The 20,944-nt window shown below is 37.0% G+C and overlaps 1 protein-coding gene across 4 annotated transcripts in view; it reads left to right on the top strand.

Moving 5' to 3' along the window:
- Nucleotides 1-20,944, top strand: part of CNOT10 (CCR4-NOT transcription complex subunit 10) — a 36,909-nt gene that overhangs the window by 7,684 nt on the left and 8,281 nt on the right. For all 4 annotated transcript variants that reach the window (XM_064444202.1, XM_064444201.1, XM_064444200.1 and 1 more), the window contains 11 exons: nt 657-818; nt 1,346-1,496; nt 2,458-2,603; nt 3,466-3,552; nt 4,374-4,457; nt 5,458-5,575; nt 7,295-7,444; nt 8,325-8,527; nt 12,518-12,639; nt 13,316-13,492; nt 16,122-16,202. In XM_064444202.1, coding sequence (XP_064300272.1) covers nt 657-818; nt 1,346-1,496; nt 2,458-2,603; nt 3,466-3,552; nt 4,374-4,457; nt 5,458-5,575; nt 7,295-7,444; nt 8,325-8,527; nt 12,518-12,639; nt 13,316-13,492; nt 16,122-16,202 — 1,481 coding nt within the window. The remainder of the gene's footprint in view (nt 1-656; nt 819-1,345; nt 1,497-2,457; nt 2,604-3,465; nt 3,553-4,373; nt 4,458-5,457; nt 5,576-7,294; nt 7,445-8,324; nt 8,528-12,517; nt 12,640-13,315; nt 13,493-16,121; nt 16,203-20,944) is intronic.

Raw genomic sequence — 20,944 nt, 5'->3', positions numbered from 1 at the left:
CTGAGGTCAAAGAAAGGGATTTCTTGGTTAAATCACACCTCAAAGGAGCATCATGCTTGGGTCCTAGTTTCTGTTTAGGCATGCCTAGATGATAGGATAATTTATTCAACAGCTAAAACTTGTAAAAATATTAGTTAAACCTGTACTGGGAAAGTGACACCTTCTTTTTCCAACTTGCCTTAAGCTGACTTCCACAGACTAAAATTGTAACTCCCAGTCTCTCCAGATGAAGAGAACAATGAACATAAAATGATAGGCTGGGACTTAAGTAAGCAACTGCAGCTGCTCACTGTACATGTTATGGGGAAAGATTATGAAAACTGAGGAACCAGAATCTTGAAGCTCAAAATAATATGCTGAAGAGAAATCAGGATAACGCTTTTCATGGAAACTTCTGTTTATAATAATTGACTACTCCATTTGTCCTTCCTCCACAAAATTCTTTTTGAAGTTTGGCTATGACCTCAACTTTCAGACTTGCTTCTCATACATATTAATCTGCATAAATAATGAAGTATGCCTCACTTGCTGTTGATAAAGGGAAAACTACTTTGCTCTCTAAATTTACAGAAGATACTGTCATTGAGCATTAGTAGCCTGTCAGATTAAACTTTGTATCTTCTAATGCATGTTTCTGGTGTGTGCGCAATTTCCAGGCTGGAAACTATGATGCTTGTTTACAACACCTAAATACCCTTCAAGACATAAACAAAGACGACTACAAAATTACTTTGAATACAGCTGTTGCAGAGTTCTGTAAAAGTAACCAGACTACAACAGACAATTTGAGACAAACCCTCAACCAGCTGAAGAACCAGGTAATGCGAACATATTGATATGGTACTTGATTTTGAGTGCTGTTAATGGTGGTGAGATTTTCCAGTGAAATAGGAGTAAAACTTCTGCCCTTTTTCCCCTAGATTTAATAAAGGAATAAGAAAATAATGTTGCTTCTAAATCTGAGTCTGTTTAATCATTTAGGATGGTCTTCTTTTATAGTTATGTTTTTAGTTATTGTTGAAATTGACCTGAAGCTGAAATGTTTCAGAGACTATAAGCGTTGAAAGACTTGCTGTGTTCTTTCAATAGGCAGTTCCTTAAGCTGAAATAGTTTGTTAAATAATAAAAAAGTGAAAATGTTGCTTTACTACTCATTGATGGGTTTCTCAATTGTAAATTTTCTTGCTGGATTTATGTTGAACAATAATAAAGTTTATTAGCTTATGACTCTTACTGATCTGTCTTTAGACAGATTAATCCCTTTGGATATTTTTTTTTTTAATATTTGACACTTTTAGAAATCGTAGGTATTGAAAGTTTAATGAAATGAGTGGGGTTTTTTCAGGTTCACTCTGCTGTTGAAGAAATGGATGGTTTAGATGATGTTGAAAATAGTATGCTGTACTACAATCAAGCTGTTATTTTATATCATCTGCGTCAGTATACTGAAGCTATATCAGTTGGGGAGAAGCTGTACCAGTTTATAGAGCCTTTTGGTATGTAGACGGAAAGAAGAGTTTTGTTCATGCAATAACTACAGAAAGATCATCCAAATCACTTGTCTGATAATGAGAAAGACTGTAAAGTGCCTCATACAGTTCTAAAAAAGTGGGGTAGGCTTAGGAATGAAGAATGTTTTACTTACATCAAGGCCAACAATTGAATTTGGGGGGAAGGTACTTCAGAGACATTTAGCAGGCAACTGTAAAGAAACTGAAATGGATTTCTGACAACTTTAAAAGGCATTTATGTAAATAATATGTACAAGCTAATAAAATTATTTAAGAGCTAGTATTTTGGGTCATCATACAACTTCATGAGTAGGTGTGTATATGTCAGGGCACTCATATTTTTATATGCCTGCATTAGATCATACATAATTGTATGTGCTCATATTTGAATATAAAGTCTCCAGCTTTCATGAGCTATGGCACCCTGTGTATTGGAATTGCCATACTGGCATGAAATAACTTCATAATCCTTGTTAAACTTTAGAGGCGACAAGGCTGAAGGATGTATATATGTGTCCCACAATAAACTAAGTAAATGCTACCATGCTACCGTGAAGCCAGCCAAGCAGAGATGTGTTTGTATGGAATTCTTTTAAGTTCTATGGGATTCTATGTATCCACCTGTCTATTTAACACTGGATCTTTGGTGCTGATCTGCTTTGACCAATTCTCAAAATCTATAAACATGAAATACATGTTAAGCTGTCTTTAGTCTATGCTTTTATGCTGATGCTGATTGAATGAATTATTTTTTAAATCAGTACACATACTTATCTGCATTGTGTAGATGTCTGCATTTTTTTCTTATGTAATATATTTATTTTTCTCATAATGTTACATAGATGCACTTTATAGTCAATTTTTTTTCTTCAGTCATGTCTGGAAGGATTTTTATTAGAGCTGTAAAATGTTGTGGTTTTTTTTTTTTTTTTTTTGCTTTACACAGAAGAGAAGTTTGCCCAGGCTGTGTGCTTCTTGCTTGTAGACTTATACCTGCTAACTTACCAAGCTGAGAAAGCCTTGCATCTGCTTGCTGTTCTGGAAAAAATGATTTCACAGGGCAACAATAACAGCAAGAACGGAAAAAATGAGGTAAGCTTAAAATCATATGAATGCCGCTAAGTCTTTCCCAGAAGTATGCTTTAGCTCAGCTCAAAATTACTCTTTTAAAATACTTGGGAATTATAAAACTGTTAACTCACCTGTAACTTCAGAGAGCAACTTATACATGCTAGTGAGTTAATTGTACACATCATCTGTTTGTTCCCTTTCTTCCACCCTTTTCTCTTACTAAGTGTCTTAAGATGTATTTCTTAAGTCAGAGACTTGCATTGGAAAGACAGTTGTCTTCAGGGTCAAATATACATAGTTATCCTTGTTTGTCTTGGATTATCACCACATGAGACCCTAAGTTTGAAAGGGAAGTTGGTGTCAGAGAAGAATTGCAATTGCATACCATAGTATGGGAATTTTTTACATAGTATCTGAAAGTATGAGGCATGCTTTCAAGTTAAATCTTTTTGGATATGTCTTTTGGAAAGATCAGCAGAATGAGTAGTGGCTTGGAAGTGAGGACAATTCTGTCTTTTCCTGTTGATGGAATGTTACACTTAAGATGATATTTTATTGTTAAGCATATAGTAATTCTACTGAAGAGACTCTAGAACATGCGTATCATCCCTCTGTGTAAAGAGAATTCTTAAAATACCTCAACTGTAGAGCAACATAGCATAACACTAATGTTAATATAGAATGCCGCTCTTCATAGGCTGGCACAGTTGTTCTTGGATTTTGATTGTTAGGCTCAAGTTAGTGGGGTGTGTATTTTTTGACTTATCAATCTCACATGAAGAAAAAAAATAAAAATAGCTTATGAAAGAATCTGTAAATGGAATTTAAAATGTGATTATTATAACACTTCCCCCCCTCCCTCTTTTCTTTTCATGATGCCCAGTCAGGTAATAATACAAATAAAGATTCCTCGAATCAAAAAGCTGAAAGTGGAGCTTTAATAGAAGTTGCTAAATCTAAGATACATCAGGTAAGTGCCTGCATATGAGTTTCCTCACTTTTTCTCTTTTGATTCTCTCCCCATCCCACCAGGGGGGAGTGAGTGAGCGAGCGGCTGCGTGGTGCTTGGCTGCTGACTGGGGCTAAACCACAATGTTTATACAAGAACATCAGTTCAAGTTTTTCTTAAAACCAAGTGCTATCTGCTTCATGTCTAGTTCAGCATGAATTGTGATAGTCTGTCTCTCCTTGAATTTCATCTTGTGAAACTAAAGAATGAATTTATCTAACTCTTCCTTGTAAGATTCATGTACAGGAAAAACTGACGTAACACAAAAAAAATCTCCAATTTCAATCCCTGCAGTCTATCATAATTTTTTTTAAACTGCAGTTAGTTGCACTGACTTTATATCTGTTAGACCTCCAACAGTCCAAATCATCTGATGTTTTATTTCACTGTACAGTTCTGTGGAAAAATACGTGAAGAGACAAAATGCTTCTATCAGTGTTCTCTTATTGGTGTTTTCAGTTTAGTAGGTGAACTTCTGGGATTAAGTGGTTAGATTGTTTTAATTAGTTTGTCATTTTACATGCTAGTATCTGTGTTTGAATATAGAGTAGCTCTTGACCCTTGAACAAAATGTGCATCTGATACTGTAAATACGAAGCCTATAAATTTGTTGTTGAAAGTCTGAATAGAATTTCATTTTTGAAAAGGCTTTTTGAACAGCTTCTTGCTACCTATTTTTAAGACGTATATAAACTATTCTGTAATAAATCTCTAGATACGGTTCATCGTGCAAACCTGCACAAGTTATTGGTTTTTATTTAACGAATTTAATTGTTTAACAGTATAAGGTGAGAGCCTATATCCAGATGAAGTCACTAAAAGCATGCAAAAGGGAGATCAAGTCTGTTATGAATACAGCTGGGAATGTAAGTATTCTTAAGGCTATTGTTTCTCTTAGCTAGATCTGTCGTCTATTTTAAAACTGAATTTGCTAGCTTTCTTTACAAAGAAAGGTTTTATTGAGGATGGATGTCTGAAATAATGCTTCATGTAGTCAGTTGGGTTTGTAATCTCTTTTCTGCAAGTGTAATATAGAATTTTCTTATTTGTGTTGTTTTCAGTTGTTCAGAAAAATGCACTTTATGGTTAATGATACCAAACTAACAGCAAAACACTGTATAATAAAGAGGTTCAGCTTGCTTTATAATTTAAGCAATGAGAAACAAGTTTTAGTTTGGTATAAATGTTACAGGTATAACAAGCTTCTGATGTCATTGGTGGTTTAAAAGTTTATAGTTCATAAAAGATCAATGCTGGGATATGTGGTTTTTTCTTATTGTAATTTTTGGAGGCCTACCTCTTGCTAGAAAGTAGCTTCCTTTTTTGTATAGGAGTTCTCAACTCAGAATTACGTCCACCTTGCCAGATAAATTCTACATTAACTGAGGAGCAGGGAATGGGAGGAGAGCACTTCCCTTTTGTTGCCAGTCTCCACAGCTGCTAGTTTGACAGAAATCTTTCTGGATCATGAGGTCTTTGTTGGCAGACCAGAAAAATCACAGCCTAGGAGGAAGTTGTTGAACTTCGCAGGGACAGTGGCATGAGGAGGAGTGTACTAGAAGACAGGTTGAAGAAAGATTCTCATAAAGAAAAAAAGAGATCCTCTGCGTTTAGCGTTCCCATGAGAGTTCTCTAGAATAATGTTGGGTTTTAGAGCAGTAACAAAGAGTATACATAGTTTTGTAGTTTGGAGGACATGAGTTAATCATGTGCTCAACAAAGAAATGCGACCTCATGAAACAATTAAGGCCTAAGCCCATGTATTTTTAAAACAGCAGCAGGGGCAAGCTGTTTGTAGAGTGATTTAGCACTAGCAGTAGAAATCATAAACCAAGATATAATTAACTCTTGTTTTCTCCTTCACAGTCAGCTCCTTCTCTCTTTCTTAAAAGCAATTTTGAATATTTGAGGGGCAATTATCGTAAAGCAGTGAAACTTCTAAACAGTGCAAACATTGCTGAACATCCAGGCTTCATGAAAACAGGTAAAATAGAAAATGTAAATATGTAGTATAATAGGGCTACTCATTGATACTAATTTTAAGCATATTAATGATTACTTAAGGGAGTAGGCCCTGAATGTCATTGCGGTTTTATGCTGGATATGTTTCCATCTTTCTTGTTGTGGTCCTTCACGTAACACTGTGTTTTTCATTGAACATTCTTCTAGACAGTGCAGTGGTTCTCTAAGCAAATGGTTTTGTGAAGGTGTAAATATAATATTTGCAAGGCTTATTTGGGTGTCTAAATCAAGACATGAAACAAAAGGCAATGTACTAGATCTAGAAATGAGATTTCAGATTGTACTCAGAGGAGACTAAAGCAGTTATAATGATTGTTGGGGGGAAATGCAAATGTTTCATGAAGTGTTAAGGTTTGACTTCTATTATATGCCATTTTAAGTTTCTTTTATATCTAGAAAGCGTATATGTGTACACAGTCACAGACACAACAGCACATAAATGTGTATACTTCTTAGATATCTAAGTTGTTATAGTATATATAAACTCACTGTATCCAATGTTATTTAAATATATTTGAGATTGTAGTCGACTTTACAACATCAGTTGAAAAATCTGGGAGAAAGCTGTCTTGCATCAGTAGAGTTAGGATTACGTGCACTGTAAAACTACTGAATTTCTTTACTACTTTGTTCAATGCTGTTTTTGTATAGTACTCTTAATTTCTTGTGCTGTAAGATCTTTTATCTAGTAGATATTGGTGCATAGATTGCAGTTAGATTATAGAAACTGCAGAGTTGGCCCTGGGAATCACAAGACAGAGTATATCTTGTAAACTTCTGTATTTACTGATAAATTTCATGGAAAACATTAAAAATAGTTGCCCTAATGCTCAGTCTAGCATATTTTTGACACTTCTTTTAGAATTTACTGTATCTTATCTTTTTGAGAGTTTTTATGTTTAAAGTTCTCTTTATAACTTAACATTTTCTGGAATATTTTCTTTTCATATAACTTTTTTGCACAGTAGAATGTTCACTTAATCTTCCTAGGTTATGGTTAACATAATGTCTGGTTAATTTGTGAATGGTCTCTCTTGGTTTTTTGGATTATTTAGTGTTTTTTACCATTGATTAAAAAAAGAGAAACCCTGTAAAGATTCAATTACCAGCAGATAAGTCAAAAGTTTAATTTTCTGTCCTGTATTATTTAGGAGGAGCTTCTTACAGTGTTACCTGGACATGATATATCTAGGAAAGAGAGTGGCTTTCCTGCTTGTATGGTTAGGTTGATGTATTTGTTTGTTCTACAAAACTTAGGCAGGTAATATAATTTGAGAATTTCCTTTTTTTACAAGAGCCATCTGTTAAAAAACATGAAGTGCTTGCATGCTAAATGCTACGAAAACCTCCAGGTGAATTTACTTCAACTTGCAGTCTGCCAAACGTGCTTTATTCCTGTCTCTCCTAGAATATGGTGCATAAGATCTGGAAATCTGTGGCTGCTTATATACAGGTCATGTTAGGTCAACTGTCCAAGAGAACTAGAGCTGTATGCAGAAATACTGGTTATTAAAATGCTTGTGAGGCAGGGATGTAACTGCATAATCCATTAACATCTCGCTGAAGAACACTTTCAATAAACTACCATAATATGCTGACCCATGAGGGAGTGGTGGGAGCATTTTGTGGGCTCAGTGACACTTTTTCAGTTTATGAAAATGGTCTTTTGCTGTTCTCTCAGGTGAATGCTTAAGGTGTATGTTTTGGAACAATCTTGGATGCATCCACTTTGCAATGGGAAAGCACAATTTAGGAATTTTTTACTTTAAAAAAGCCTTGCAAGAAAATGATAATGCATGTGCACAACTAGGAACGGGTAACTCAGATCCAGGTAAGACATTTAAGAGATAAATGTAGGTAGTGGAAGAGGGGTGGGCGAAACAAGAAAATAGAGGATAGAAGCTTTCAGTAATTATCAGTAAAATTCCTGTTTCACCTCTTTGCAGAGGACAGGATAGAGAGGGTGAGAATTTTGATTGTAACTTTATTTCAAAGTATAGTTGCTGTTGCCAGAAATAGATTATGATGAAATATGTTCTTTTTTTGCTGTTTTCTTTGACATGCAGCGGGACTGGGGCCATAACTTCTTTCTTGTTTATAGTCTTTGACCATCAGTCAGGGAGATGTGACAAAAAGAAAGTTTCTGTGGCCTATTATGCATCTTTAAAGATGTTATTTATAGTCCTGCTGGCAGTAGGTAGAATCATCAGGACTTGAAGGATGTGTTTTGTTTTGTGTTGGTGTTTTTTGTGAGTTTTGCTTGCTTGTTTAGTGGTGGGGCTTTTTTTTGTTTTGTTTTATAACTTGGAAGATCTAGAAAATGTGGAGTGCAATACCATTAAGTTAGCATTTAGAAGATGGTGTATTTCTCAAACTTTCTTACTGAACAATTCCCAGACTTGTATCCTTTTTAACAGCAAAGTGGTTTTCTTCTGGAATTTGAGAGTAACAAAGATGTTGATTCTCTGGAATTCAGTAGTATATTACATTTACCTTGAGTGATAAGTACTTAATGTACTTCAGCCTTTATTAAGAATACAATTAATTTGTCTTTGGTATCAGTTTTGGTCTGGAAGGAATTTATTTACGGGGGAGGGTGAAGTTTTTGGGCAGTTTTTTGGTGTTTCCCACAGCTTCCTTCCTCTTCCCAGAGTTATGTTTTCAGCTCCCCTGACCTGCACAGCCAGTATAATGTTATCCTTTTTCTGCAGGTAAAAAATTTTCAGGGAGACCCATGTGTACGCTGCTGACGAACAAACGGTATGAGTTGCTCTACAATTGTGGAATTCAGCTCTTGCATATTGGGAGGCCCTTAGCCGCCTTTGAATGCCTGATTGAGGCAGTCCAGGTTTATCACTCAAACCCTCGTCTTTGGCTGAGAATAGCAGAATGCTGCATTGCTGCCAATAAAGGGGTAAGTAGGTTTCTAAATTCCTTATCTTGATTGTAGTTACAAAATAGAAATCACAGAATAGGAAGAACAATAGAATCACAGACAGGAGGAAGTAATACCTTGAGTTGAACTATGCTTTTTAAAAGCCTGGTGTCGCAACACCTCTGTGTAAGTTCAGATTCATTCTTTTTATGTATATATGTGTTTGCATGTTTAATCTGAAGCTGTGACAGGTGGAGGAAGATTACCATAGAAACAGTGTCTTGAGATGCAGTGTTTGACTTTTCTAAGATCAGAAGAATTTGAGTAGGCTCTTCGAAAGATTGGCATGAGAAAGCACCTAAGTTGCTGTTATAGCTCTTCTATAAAGGTACAAGTTTTTGCTGGAGAGACTGGTTAACCATGATTTTGTTTTGGCAGTTTACCATTCCATTGCACCCCTTTGGTGACCCAACTCATAATCTGAAAGGGTAATCCTGAATTGGTTTGAAGCATGCTAGGTTTTGTGAAGTCACCTGATGGTTTACCTTACTTTGTCTTGAAATAATTTTAGAAATAAACATAAAGATATTATTTGGAGAGAAATTTGTATTGTTCTTTAATGAGGCATCACTTCTGGAAGCAATATGTTCTTTCTGTAGTGCGTGCTCTCTACAATGTAGGTACTAACATTAACAGCTTGACCTACTATTTTTGGGTGTTTTATGATGCTTCAGCTATCCACGCTCACTTGGTATTGGTAGAAAAATCTTGGGGTTTATATATTTATGTATCTATGGTGTATATTTAAAACCAACCAAACAAGAAAAACTCCACAGGTAATTCTCTCTTGTGTGTGAACAGCAGAATTAAACTTGCGCAAGATCTTTTCTCTGTACTAAGTTCTGTACTTCCAAGGATTTCTGCTCCTGGATTGCAGAAACAGCAAGGTGAGATTGGAGCTGGTGACCAATTCTAGTATCCAAGGAAGGAAAATTTTCATGGCTGCTCTTCCAGGTTTGATGTTAGAGTTGAGGCTTGATGCACAGAAACAACTGTGATAGCTTTTGTTGTTTATGGTTTGAGGAGGGAAGGGATTTTTCTGTTTTGGGGAAAATTTTTGACTAAAACATCTTGGATTTTTCAGTAGAGTCTTAGAATTACATTGCAGCCTCTGAAATGATGAGTTGCTATCTCAAGGTTTAGCTGGAGCAGTAGGCGAAAACATACAACTATCCAGTAGAGAACCTTTAAGGCTATATACTAGTGTGTAAAAGGTACAGCTGAAAGTATGTTGCTACTGTTTTAGCAGGCAGTAAAGTTAAGGTTTTTTATGTTTTCACGAATATGGTTATTGAGTCAGGCAGGCGAATAATCTTGTTTAAAAACAAAATACAACATTGTGTCCTAGAACTTTATTGGAAGATGCAAAGACTCTTGTAGAGGACTGCTAAAAGTATTTGATTAAACAGAAGCTTTCTTGCTGGGATGTTCTCAATTAATTATTTACTGTTGTCTTGATGTACAAGTAATATAAACTCCTTAAATGCTTCTTGTTTAATTCTGTCTGCTGTAAATCCACTATCCTAATTCAGATGTGGCTTCATTTTATTTGACTAAGCTGGATATAGATAACCAGATGTGCTCTGATTTCCATTGAAATCTTTGCATATGTTCTTCCTTCTTGTCAGCCAGCCAGTCATTATTTTCTCACTTAACTGCTGCTGAAGGTTGAGCAGGTGAGACTAGTGTGGCTACCATAAAAGTGGCATAGGCTGAGGAAGCAGAGATCAGCCTTCTCCATCTGAAGCTGTTGTGATCGTAGCTGATGGGGAGCTTCTCCTGGCAAAGTTTGTGGAAACCAGCTGGCAGCAGATGTATTGCATGTCCTCTCAGGCTTCAATGAAATCTCTCAGTTTCAACATGTTGATCCATGTCTGTTTAGGATAAGACTGTTAAAATTCAGATGGGTAGTGGGGACAGGCATTGTTCATTCCTTTGAACAGAAAACTGCACCAAAATAGTATGTCTGTGAAATTAAGAGATGTTGTATTGATTGCCTGTGAAACTGTAATTCACCCCTCTAGCGTGTGGGCATGATGATATAATCTGTAATTGCATGATCCCATGCAGTTATTTCCACAGTATGCCCATTTCACTCAGTGCATGGCATAGTGGGATTAATTGAACAGCTATATTCATTGTTTATTCTCCGTTTTCCCTTTCTGGGTGGCCTCTGCACCTTTATTTACTGTATGTTATCCAAATCCTTCCAAACACAAAATTTGTAACTTTTCCCTTGGGAATTTCCATGGTGCTTGTTATTTTGGTGTGTCTGTTTCAGAAAATTTTAGATAGATGTTTACAGCTTTATAGGAGAGGTTTGCTTATATCTCCATTTCACAGGGACAGCATTGAAGCTTCAAGAGCATTGGGTCAAAAACGCACTGACTTTGTGTATGTGCCAGCTGTTGTCACATAGTTCTGAGTATTTGGTTTTATAAAGTACAGCAAGTGCAGGAAGAACAGCTTTCTCCATACTGATTTTTGCGGTTTTCTGTGTCTATCCTACTGGTTACAAGTTGCATATAGATAAAGAAGACAGCTCATCATTTCTAGTGGAAAGCTGGATATGGGGAGACTGGATTAGCATAGGTTTTATGGCAAAAAGAAAAAAAAAAAAAAGCTAGGATTCTGTTTACAAGGACAGTGCTTAGGAGTCTGCAAAAGGGAAATACAGACCCTTATGGGACACATTTACTGCAGGCTAGCCAAAGCAATAGATCATGCCAGGCTCTGAAGCCTAGCTTTCTTCCTCCTACAGTTGTGGTGTTGTGTAGTGTACCAGAGCTTGAATTCATGTCACCAGAACAGCTTGCTGTTTCCTAAGTTTGTGATCTTGTGAGGAAAAAAAATTAACTTTGGATGCTGTTAATATTAATGGCAAAGGGGAGGTGTTTTTAATTATGAGATAGGTTTGCAGCATGACAAGCAAGGCCCTAAAATCAATAGTGTGTTTAATTTGACCTTGTAATTAAATTTGCTATAATATTTCTTGACATCAAAGTATTGATTCATATTTATGCTCTGAAAACCATACAGAAAAGTAATTTCACTGAAGCAACTTTCACCTGCTTTAGTATTTTAGTTTATAAAATACAGATGGAAGATGATTCCCTTTCTGCACTTTTTAAAATACATTTTTTTAAAATATATTCTTCGTATCCAAACTAACTGTATGTAGTTTTTTTCTGTTTGACAGTGAATGCCATTATAATGTCAATATTTTTCATACCAGATTCTGGTAAATTTTCTGAAAAGTTTTATTTATGTTATATTTAAAATACAGGTCTAGGATTAATTTTTCCTTACAACTGCAACTCCTTATCACTAACTTCACTTACCAACAAAGTTGTTAAGATGGCTCATGGTAAAACAAAACACCCCAGTAAATATGGTGTAGAGATAATTCTTGAGACTGAAGGTTACCATGCTTTAAGTTTGTTTGACCCCCCAGAATGTCTGTGTACTCAAAAAAATCTGTTAAACAGGTTAATTTAGTGTAACATCACATATGTTGTAGTTCCCCACGGGACAGTTTGAAAGCAGCTTTTTCAGAGAGCATTTTGACTGCTGTGTAAGCAGGGAGAGAAGATGGCAAGTGTTACGGTGCCAAATCTGAATATTATTTGGCTGATCATATGACTTCTTTTTAGATATCCTAGCAGTTCTTCTAATACTAGGTTCATTGTTCTGCTTTCAAAACAGAAGAGAAACTAGGTCAGTAGGCTATCAGACAAGCTGTCAGAACTAATCTGTGGTTACACTGTGTGCCGTAAAATCCCTCTGCAACACAAAGACAATAGAAGGTGCCTGATCCTTCATGGTACTTAAGATTTAAAACTGTACCCATATAAACTATTAATTTTTTACGTTTTAGCAGGGTTCAAAGTCTTCTTCCAGCTTTCACTTATTTTGTCAAGCTCTCATTCAACAGCCTTGATATTTTAGTCCTTTTTTTTTCCTTTTTAGACATCAGAGCAAGAGACTAAAGGTCTTCCCAGCAAAAAGGGAATTGTGCAATCTATAGTAGGTCAAGGCTACCACCGTAAGATAGTCCTAGCGTCCCAGTCAATACAGAACGTCGTTTATAAGTAAGTATGTTTTCTGTGGGCTCCTTATTTTGTTATCATAGCTTTGATAAACAGATACATACTCCTAACAGGCGTTTTTAAAACTGTCGTGGAATAACTGCTAATTTTTGAATTATTAACATAGTGGAGAGACACATGCTAAAATACTCAATGAGTCCTACTTAAACATCATTTGGATGCCTCCTCTGTGATGGCCAGCAGAGGGCTTAACTGTGTATTCATTGTAACTAAGAAGGCCATTAAACCTTAAAATTTGTTTATCTGAAACTTATATTTCCAGTTAGCTAAATCTGCCCTCTTTTTCTCACTTTAAAATGTTTTTTCAGTAGAAGAATATTTTCACTTTATTAGTCTATTATCTATTCTGTCAGTAGAAAAGTATATCTTTTCACTTTAGAGAAGTGCAGGAAGAATCTAGTTGCTCTTTCATAAAACTTCAGGAAGTCAAGAAAAACAAGAGAATGACTTGAATTATGTAGTTGAATCTGCTCAGTCTATTTGGGCATCGTGGTGCAAGAGAAATACATCTTCATAAATTAAACGTGTTATATTAAAACATGATTTAACATTCTTAGGATAAAGTTTTTTTCTGCATTCAGATCTTACTGGAGCTCTGCTTTTCTTTTTTAACTTAGTAGGATTGATACTCACTGTTTAATTTCTGTGTCTCTTTAAGTGATGGGCAATCCTCAGCAATACCTGTAGCCAGTATGGAATTTGCAGCGATTTGTCTAAGAAATGCCTTGCTGCTACTGCCAGAAGATCAGCAGGAACCAAAGCAGGAAAATGGATCTAAAACTAGTAATCAGCTGGGGGGAAATACAGAAAACAGTGAAAGCAGTGAAGCATGCAGGTAAACAGAATTCCTTTTTGTCCAAAGTAACTCTGGGCTGACAGCCTATGCCTGTTACCTATCCTGTTTGGCCAGTAGAAAAAAATAATGTATTTGTAAATTCTCTTAGCAGTGTTGGGAGATCCAAGGAAATTGTTTAGCTGGCTTGTTTTTTTTAATCGCTGGTATGCTAACTTAAGAATAAAATACTGAGTTGATTCCTGCCATTCCTAACAACTTTAATAAATTTAACAATGAAATTCACTTCTTTTTTTACTGGCCATCTTTTTTTCTGTGCTGCAAATGTTATGTTTTCCCACACCCTCCCACAGTGCATATTGGTATTTCTCTAATTGTAAGTGAAGTTTCACATGTTACAATGATTTTATGGCGCATGTGCACACACACATACTTGATTCAATATATAAATGTCCAGCAACTCAGTTGTAAACATTTCCCCATGATTGGATTTGACATCCATCAGCCCTAGCATGCTTTGTTGTGTTTGTTTTAAACTAGAAATGGGAAACTAGATTTAGAAGATAAGTAGGAAAGCAGCATGAAGCTATTGCTTAATAAATTGCATTTTACAAAAAAGAGTTTTAGAAAAATATCTTTTTCCTCAGAGCTTCAGAAAATGTAATTTGTAGACAATGTATGACAAATGTTAAATAGCAGGAAGGTGTTTTGATTTTTTGCGTTGATCCTGATGCATTCCAAGCTTCCTTTTGAAAATTAACTTTGGGCTGTAGCCTGCACTTTCGTTAATGACCATTTTGAGATGGGGAGAGTTAAAATAACTAATCTGGAAAAAGTGGCTATGTTAGAACTTGGACTACTTAGAGAATAATGAAAAAACCACAATGTTTTTGTCATACACAAGTACAGATAAATGTTAAGAAGATAAGATCCATTTGTCACATGGCAGGACTTACTGCACGTATGCTTTGTTGTGTAGGCACAAGGTACATCTCCGTATATTCTGCGGTTGTCTGGGGATAGGCTAGGGCTGGGAGTCAGTGGCTGCTACTGCTGCAACAATATTTCAAGGCTGTTCTCTGTAACCCTTTTTTCCTAATGACAGTCTTTCCTGTCAAGTGACCAAACGATTTATAAGCTTCTGGGAGGAGGGAAGTGTTTCTTTTTTCCTTACTGAGGTTGGAGGTTGTGAACTAACTTCCTGTGGCAAGTTGCATGCAGCCCGTTGAGATGAAGCTCCCCTTGTTTAAACGCGATTTCAGTTTTAAGCTTATGAGGCCCACTGAGTGGCAGTGATGCAAACAATGTGGTGGTCCTTACTCAGACAAGACCCCCTTTTTTGTTTTGTTTTTGGTGGGGTTTTTGTAGGAGTGAGGAAAAGAAAACATGCCCTGTATGGGAAGATTCTTTACTACCTTCTGCTTTCAAAACCAGATGCTTTTTCAGCTTAAAAGAAATTTTAAAGAGACTCCCTCAGATCTCCCTGTAGTCATTGCCAATTTCAAAATATCCAGCAACAAAGCAGGCTGCTCTTGAATTTGTGTGTCACATTCTGAAAGTTTCTCTGTGGATTTGTTCCTTCTGACAAGGGACTCTCTGCAAGAGAACGGTAAAAGAGATAAAGCATTTGAAGGAAATCCCACTAATTGAACAGGATGGTTTTGAAGCAAATCCCACTAATTGAGCAGGCTGACTCTGAGATAGTCTTCTTCGCAAGAAAACAGTGAATACTTTCAGTGGTTAAGGGTATTTTTAATCTGATTTTTGGCAAAGGCATGAGGTATATACACACTGCAACAATGTTGAGTACAGGTTTCCTTGGTGTCTGCTACTGTCTGTTTTGAAGGTCTAAGTTGGGGTTATCTTACCTGTTTGTAATAAACAGATATGAAACTACATCAATTAAAAAGTTCTTGTTAGGTGGACAGACTCTGTTACAATTCTGATTTCTTTAGTCTGTTTAGAAAAAACCTTAGCGTCTCTCTCTGCCACAGTGCAGCTGTTAACCTTCTCTTCAATTCTCATTCCAGAAGGAGGTTGTCTTTCAGCTTGTTGGAGAGCAAAGTTGCATACTCTTTAAATAGAGCAAATACTTGCTCCCCAAAAAAATCCAAGAGTAACTTTAAGTGGAATTTTATTTAAAATAAAAACAACAACAACAACAAAAACAACCAAAAAAAGACATTTTAAAATAATACTACTAATAAGGGCAGCTAGAAGTCTAAAGAAAGCTGTAGCAATTAATGGATTATTTTTCTAGAATGTTTATGTAATTAGTTTTTAAGATGTCTAGGGAGAGAACTAGTTTACTGTTTTTCTTACAGGCTTAAAAGAAGAGAGGCTACAAATGCAGCAGGTTCTGCGTTTCTCCAGTTTAAAGTTCTTGTCCTACACCAAACTTCAAAAATAGCTTGAGGCTGTGGAGAATGGCGAGGGTCGTTTGGCCTGTCAGTCAAATCCTTCCCAGCAAATGTCCCCCTTCCTCCTTCTCAAATAGAACATTTAGGATAAGAGCATGTGCCTCAATTTCTGCGTAGCTTCTTTTCCCTGTTTTTAGGCTATAGAATTTTTGCTGTCCTTTTAAATGGAGTTAATAAATACCAATGCTTATTACACTGAGAATTTTTACTTATAGTCACTCCCTATAATTAATACACTGTTTTTATTCTAGCAATAAAAGTCATGAAGGGGATAAATTCATTGCAGCTCCACCTTCTTCACCTTTGAAGAAACAGGAATTAGAAAATTTAAGGCAAGTAAATAATATAAAATAGTCACCACTGAATGAGCCCTCTCTTAAACTGTGCTATGATTCTGGAGTCATTGCTAGCTTATTTTTTTAGGCATTTACAACATTGAATTGTAGCTGTTAATCTAAAGATGCCTATTTCAAATGCATATGCTTTTTTTTTTCTTCTGGGTTTTGAGTCTGAACAGGTAGAAACCATCCAGAATTTCAATTCAGAAGGTAGATCAGTTTGTCTTGGATCCCACTATTATGGGCTTGGCATTATATATTGGGCAAAACAAAACAAGTCCTATAAATGACAAAGCTAAAAACCTGACAGTAGTGGTTGTGATTCGTGGAAGGGGTAGAAATTACTGTATGGTACCATTTCCCTGTAAGGCCTTGGTAAGGCTAGTTTGGAATTCAGCCCCCCCAACATTATATGCTTGTTGGATGGAAAAAAAAATGAGTGGTAAAAGCAGCTATGCTGCTTTCAAATAAGAATGGTTTTCTCCTTTTCAGCAGGAGTAAATCCATAGTTTGCATAAAATGGAAAGAAAAATTGCCTCTTTCCAGGCATTTGACTCCTTCACTGTGGAAGAACATAGGTAAAAGTTGACTGTAGATTTCATGTTCTCAAAGATCCTTAAACTACTTGTTCAGCAGTCTTGAGTGCTCTCCAAACAGAGTAAATCCCATGTGTCAAAATAAATATCATGTTATCTGGAACCTCTTTACTTTTCCCCAACAAGATTATCATTTGCTGGCAATGTTAATTATTTCAGGTGGCTGCCAGCCTGCTGAAAATCTCTCTCCCTATAAAGCTTGCACCTGTTTAGAAGAAAGAAATGTGTTTTAAGTTTCCATTATGGACAAAGCATACAGTAATTTCCCACTTAAACTCTTGGGTAAACACTCCGTTCCAGCCTAACCCCAGGTAACCTGTGTTTTTATAACGACCAGCTTAACCTTTGCGTTGCTCCACTATGTGTAGCAAATCTACTTGTATTCGTTTAAAAGCAATTTAGCAGGAATCTGTGAGGAGACGTTACTGAGACCTTGATTGTTTATTCTGAAGTGGTACAAGAGTATGCTACTCAAAATAAAGCACTGGATTAATTACAGTGATGTGGGTTGGTTGTGGGTTTCTTTTTTCCTCCTGGCTGTTGAAAATGTGGTTGCCACATGTCAACGTTACATGGTGTCACACTGATTTTTTTTTTTTTTTTTCTTAATATGTAGTCTTTTCTTTCACAATCAGCTGTTATCTACTGATGAAACCTGGCAACACGTCAGGAAAAACTTCTCACTTTAGCAAGAATTACACTGCTTCTGGTAAAGAACATCATATAAGGAAAGGAAAAGCATTTATTTATTTTTTGCGGTATTTGCTTTGGTGGTTAAATCCAGAAGACATCCGTAGAGAGTGATTCTGCTAAAACGATTTCTAGGTTTCTGCAGATAGCTGTGAAAAGCAGAATACATTATACTCAAATGTTAGTATATTTCTGTGGTTTTGCTCACTACGGAGCTAAGTGAGAAAACTAAAATTCTCGTCTAGTCAGGGAAAACTAAGACAAAATTCTAAATGCCAGCAAGGATTATCCTGAAGAACAGGTGTCCATTCAATACAGTTTTTCCCAGTTAAGTCACTGGATTGAAAAAACTCTATTGCTTCTAGAACTGAAATGGGCAGCTTAAATGCTTTTTTGCATGATTATTGTATGGTTGCATATCCCAATAAGAGTTTAAAATGACTGACTGACTTTGCCTCTAAATATTTCTTACAAATTAAACATACCATCTAGAAAAGGCTTGTGTGTCATATGCATTGTTTGGTACTTGTGTACAAATTAGCTGACAGACTATTCTCATAATTAGCAATAATTCAATTGCAAGGTTTTAAAAGCAACAAGCAAAAGTCTGGGGACACCAAACATTGCTAAGAATTTATGCATAGGAAACAGAAACTACAGAGTTTTCTTATGAGTTTCTTTTAAACAATTCTGGTCCTTGCTGCTTCTCACCCTCTGAGAAGTTGATTCCCCTGCTCTGCTGTCAGCCTGTGGTATGTTTCACCATGCCAGAACAACCCAACATCAAGAGTAAAGGAGTTCTGGTAGACCACAGTGCTACATTTGGAAAATTTTGTGGATTTTTATTGTAAAAGTAGAGCACCAGTCCTTGTTGTAGTCTTTTTCTCCCTAGATTGAACAACGTTGTGTGAAAATGTTAATTTTCCCCTTCAAAGCGGCTAAGAGATAAAGGAATAGTTTGATCAGCTCCTTTGCCCTGAGTAGATTTGAACTGCAAGCCCTTGCTACAAGGCATGTGATACAATTTTACTATTATTTTTTTTTCTTTTGACTCTTGGCCCTCTCCAGTCCATCATTATGCTTTATTTACTTATGTATTTTTGAAGTGTCTGTATCCTAGTATTTCCAGGAGCATCACTGACATTGCTAATAATTTCACAAGTAATACTCTAAGGACAACCATTGCCCACCAATATACCATGTCTCTTTTCCACACCTACCTAGTATCACCTCATTTGTCCACTTCGAGTGCAGTGTACTGTCTGGCCCTGTCACCATCCTGCAAGCCTACAATGATTATCACCTGTAGCTGTTCCACTCTCTTCTTCCTCACCAGCAGCCACTGTGTAGTCCTCCCCCACCTCCCCTTTGCTGGTGCTGAATTTCTTCACTGAGTAAGCACAGTCTGCATTTTGTATTTCTTAATATGTTGGATAGTCTTGTTGATGTTGAAACATAAAAAATAGCTTATATCCACTACTGTGCTTAGATAGCTATTTTAAATTATTTCAGCTCGGTGATGTTCTCTAAATGGTTTAGAAGTGCCATTTTTGGTGCCTTGATAATTTTTTAACAACTGGATTTGCTCTGGCTCGTCCTTTGCCTGAGAAATAAGCCAAGTCAGATGTGGAGTTTGGGTTCTGTAAACTTGCAGGGAGTGTGGGCTGACAAATCTTGTTGCCTAGACCTACACAAGAGGCTGTTTGACATAATCTGGCAGTTTAAAAAAACATTTTTCTTTTTCCTGGTGCAAAGGCAGTTTTATTTAGGGCATGCAGAGGCTCAGTGATGCTGGAAGTCTGCCATGCTCAAAGGCAACCTGTGGAGTTTTGTCAGAATCCTGACCGGGGTGAAAAACTAGTTTGTCTTTTCCCTTGTGGTGCAATTCTTCTGCTCCGGTTAGCTGTCAGCTCTCTTGAGCGTTTGGTTTAGCTGGCTCAACAATGGATCCATGTGCGCGAGAACAGTACTGCAGGAAAGAAAACCTGAATGTTTTCCTCTTAGATGGCTGTTGCTGAAGAATCTTGCCAGCTCTTACGTGGCTTAAACAGTGACGAGTCCTTAGAGCAGAGGAGTAGGTTTCCGTTTTGCTGAACTTAACTGTTGTGCGATTGGAGTGCATCTTGTGTTTGAATTTACACTTTCAGAAATAAAAACAGGCTTTAAAAAAAAGTGGGAAATGGAAGGCACATATTGATGAAAGGGTAGTAGCAACCAACGCTGCAGGCCTTGACTTGTGTCTAAGCCTATTTAGCTGGTGATACTTAGCATCTCTGCTGGATTAAAAGCTGTGCTTCCTTGAGGCAGAGAATGAAAAGAGGCTAGTTAGAAGCAGGCTGTTATTAGAGATTTTTTTTTCCCCTATTCCCTCCCCCTCCCTAGTCACAACCCTTCACAAATATTTTAGGTTTGGGACTTGAGCTGGGGAAGCTTTCCTCTCCCTCTCTCAAGCTTTTGTATGTGTTCAGATTTGATGTGACATCTGGGCACGGTGGAGAGGAAGTGGGGGGGAGGGAGAAATGCTGGAGAAGGTGCTTATCCTTCTTGTGCATAATTAAGGAGCATGCCTCCTGGGAAAGGGGAATAAAGGCACCCCAGGTCCTGCCACAAATTACATGACTTACTGCTGGACCGAAAGTGGGCTTGACAGTTGCCAGAAGGTTGGCGTGGTAATAGCCCACCTACTGGCGGGAGAGTCGAAGGCTCTCCTCCCAACGTGAGACCTCACTAAGAGGATCCGCTCTTTCTCCCTGGAGAAGGACAGAGTCTGTGCTCACAGCAAGGGTCGTGGCAGAGGCTTGTGCCCAGAGGACACAGCAGCCTGCGCTGAATTATGTCTTACGAAGTGGAAAATATCCCCAAGTGCTGTGTTGGGAGTGGGGGGGGGGGCAGTTATTACAGAGTGTGAAGCTTGGCCTAATGATGGCATCCTGACGTGGGTTATTGTTTGAAGATGGAAACTGCGAGTAGTTCAGATTTCATTACAGGAACTGTCAGAGATTTTGTGGTTTTGGAAAGATAAAGTCTGTGACGGCAATAAAATGCTACATATCAGTCAGAGTCTTGGCAGCGGATTACAGCTCTCAATTGAACACAAAACTGGAAATGCCAAATTCTCCAGTGTTTATTGTCTCCCTGTGTGCAAACATTTTGGAGTATGAGTGAAATATGTTACAACTTCATTGATTGCTACTACGTGTTTGTAGACCCTATGTTATAGAAATCTACAAATGTACTACCCTTTGCTGCAGCGTGAGGGGAAGGCAGGGAGGTACAAATGAGAGTGCAAGGTAAAAAGAGGGTGGGAAAAGGAGACTGTCTATGAGAAAAATTGCACATATGGTGGGATCCATCTTTTTTTTTAATCTGTTATTTCTGGTTAAAATTGCAAAATCTTACTGAGCGCACTGTGGTGGTCAGTAATATACTGGTAGAACACTATATATCTCC

This window comes from Phalacrocorax carbo, chromosome 2 (genome assembly GCF_963921805.1).
Source record: "Phalacrocorax carbo chromosome 2, bPhaCar2.1, whole genome shotgun sequence".
Classification (NCBI taxonomy): Eukaryota; Metazoa; Chordata; class Aves; order Suliformes; family Phalacrocoracidae; genus Phalacrocorax; species Phalacrocorax carbo.
The sequence above is the reverse complement of the archived record's forward strand: the minus strand, read 5'-3'. Positions and strand labels throughout refer to the sequence as shown.